General features: G+C 70.3%; 1 protein-coding gene across 1 annotated transcript in view; it reads right to left on the reverse strand.

The window, feature by feature from the left end:
- Positions 1-78: 78 nt before the first annotated feature.
- LOC108510569 (metabotropic glutamate receptor 6-like) overlaps positions 79-2,594 on the reverse strand; it is a gene marked incomplete at both ends in the record, with an annotated part of 4,448 nt that continues 1,932 nt past the window's right edge. Inside the window, 4 exon segments of the mRNA XM_017840245.1 lie at positions 79-470; positions 801-1,344; positions 1,779-1,915; positions 2,366-2,563. Coding sequence (XP_017695734.1) covers positions 79-470; positions 801-1,344; positions 1,779-1,915; positions 2,366-2,563 — 1,271 coding nt within the window.

Here is a 2,594-nt window from a genome sequence, read left to right on the forward strand (position 1 = left end):
ACCCCCCCAGGGACCCCAAACACCCCCCCAGGGACCCCAAACACCCCCCCAGGGACCCCAAATGCCCTCTCAGCTCACCCTGTCGGCGGACTGGGCGGCCCCGAAGAAGATGGGCCCGAAGGCGAGCCACACCACGCAGGTGGTGTACATGGCGAAGCCGATGGGCTTGGCCTCGTTGAAGGTCTCGGGGACGCCGCGGGCCTTGACGGCGTACACGGTGCAGGTGAGCATGAGCAGCAGCGCGTAGGCCAGGCAGGCCAGCGTGGCCCCCTCGGCCATGTCGCAGCGCAGGACCCCCCGCGCCGCCTCGGGGTCGGGGGTCCGGCCCATCTCGTAGTCGATGAGGGCGTGGGGCGGCCGCACCAGCAGCCACGTGGCCGCGGCCACCAGCTGGAGGCCGCTGAGGGTGAAGGTGATCACCAGCTGGGACGTGGGGCTGATGAACCGCGGCGGCGTCACCGAGCGCTTACCTGGGGGGCACGCGGGGTCAGGGGGCACCCGGGACACCTGGGCACCCCTGGGACACGCCTGGTGTGAGGTGTGGTGGGTCAGTGTAGGTGGGACCCCACCCCACATCCCTCAGCCTCAACTCCAAGGTCCCTTCCCAGCCCCCCGCGTGTCCCCGGGTGTCACCTGGGCACCCCCGGAACTCTCGGGCCCCCCCAACTCCCCCCCCGGTGACGCCGTAGCTGTGGCTGGTCTGGGTGAGGAGCGCAGGGGTGGGGACAGCCCGTCCCACATCCCTCAGCTCCTGCCCCTCACCCGGCCCCCCCCCAGGCCCCCGTGCCCCCCGTCCTCACCCTGCTCGAAGATGCGGTAGATGCGGTTGGTCTTGGTGAGCAGGGCGGCGTAGGTGAGGCTCATGCCGAGCCCCAGGAAGAGGCGGCGCAGGGCACAGACGCCCACGCCGGGCTCGGCCACCATGAGGAAGGTGATGGCGTAGACCAGGGCGATGCCGGCCAGCAGGACGTAGCTGAGCTCGCGGCCCGACGCCTTCACGATGGGCGTGTCGTGGTGGCGCACGAAGGTGGCCAGCACGAAGGCCGTGGCCATGAGCCCCAGCGTGGCCAGGGCCACCGGCACCGCGGCGCAGGGGTCTCCCCAGCGCAGGCGCAGCACCGGCGTGGGCCGGCAGGCCGTGCGGTCGGGGGTGGGCCGCAGGTGGGAGGCGCAGGGCAGGCAGGTGAGGGGGTCGGCGCGGTACTGGTACCCCCCGCAGAGCTCGCAGTGCCAGCAGCACGGAACCCCCTTCACCGGCTTCTTGCGCTCGCCGGGGCCGCAGGGCAGGCTGCACACCGAGGGCGGGGGGGACGTCGAGTTGGACCCCCACGCCATGGCCTCCTCCTGGGGGGGACACTGCGTGAGGCCCCATGGACCCCCCCCAAACCCACCGCGGACCCCCCACACGGAGGGCTGCGCACCGGGGAGGGGGGAGACATCGAGTGGGACCCCCCACCACGGCCTCCTCCTGGGGGAGAACGGGGTGAAAGACCCCCCATGGACACCCAAACATCCCATAGACATCCCCATGGACCCCCCCAACCCCCCCATAGACACCCCACCTGCCCAGGGGGAACAGGGGAACACCCCAAGCAGAGCCCCCAGTTGGCCACTGGGATCCCACCAGTTGACTGGGGGGGGGCACCCCTGGGGGAGTTGGGGGGGTTCAGGGGGGTTTTAGGGGTTACGGGGGTTTGGGGGCTCAGGGGTGGGTTGGGGGGGACTCAGAGGGACCGGGGGGGGGTTCAGGGGTCCCACCCTGGGGGTCCCAGCCCCACCTGCAGGCGCAGCCCCTGCACCCACTGCCCCACGGCCCTGTAGGCGCCGGTGCCGTTGCCCCCCTGGAACTGGAAGATGTCGTAACGTCCCGGGGCGTCCCCGTTCTCATTGAAGGACACCGGGGTGCCCGCGCTGCCTGCACACCAGTACGGACCAGTACGGATCAGTGTGAACCAGTACAGACCTGTATAAAGCACTAACCCCCAGTGCCACCCCAGCACCAACGTACCCCCCACTACAGGGCAAACCAGTGTTCCCAGTATGGCCTCCAGTGCCTCCCAGTTCATCACATTAAGGCCCTCAATCCCTCCCAGTGCTCCGCAGTCCCCACCCAGCACTTCCCAGTACATCCCAATAAGGGCCAGTAGGGTTTCCAGAGCCCCTCACTGTGTCCCAGTGTGGCCTTCAGTGCCCCCCAGTCTCCTCCGATGTCCTCCAGTTTGTCCCAGTGTGGCACCCAGTGTGCCCTAGCTCCTTCCCAGTGCCCCCCAGTATATCCCAGTGCCTCCCCGTGCTCCCCAGTACGGTCTCCAGTGTCCCCAGCCCCTCCCAGTGCCCCCCCAGCCCCTCCCAGTGCCCCCAGTACCGTTGAAGGCCACCCTGCGGATGTGGGCGAGCAGCTGGCGGCCGTCGGGGGGGTCCATGCTGGGGCAGAGCCCCCCCCCCGGGCAGGCCTCGCCCAGCAGCGAGTGCAGCCCGTGGGCCATGGCCAGGACGGCGTCGATGACAAACTGCACCTTCCCCTCCTGCTCGTAGGGCGAGTCCCGCCCGATCCGCTCCCGGCCTGGGGGCACGGGGGGGGGGTCAGGGACCCA

The sequence above is a fragment of the Lepidothrix coronata genome, unplaced genomic scaffold (genome assembly GCF_001604755.1).
Source record: "Lepidothrix coronata isolate B3197 unplaced genomic scaffold, Lepidothrix_coronata-1.0 Scaffold1395, whole genome shotgun sequence".
In the NCBI taxonomy this organism is placed as follows: domain Eukaryota; kingdom Metazoa; phylum Chordata; class Aves; order Passeriformes; family Pipridae; genus Lepidothrix; species Lepidothrix coronata.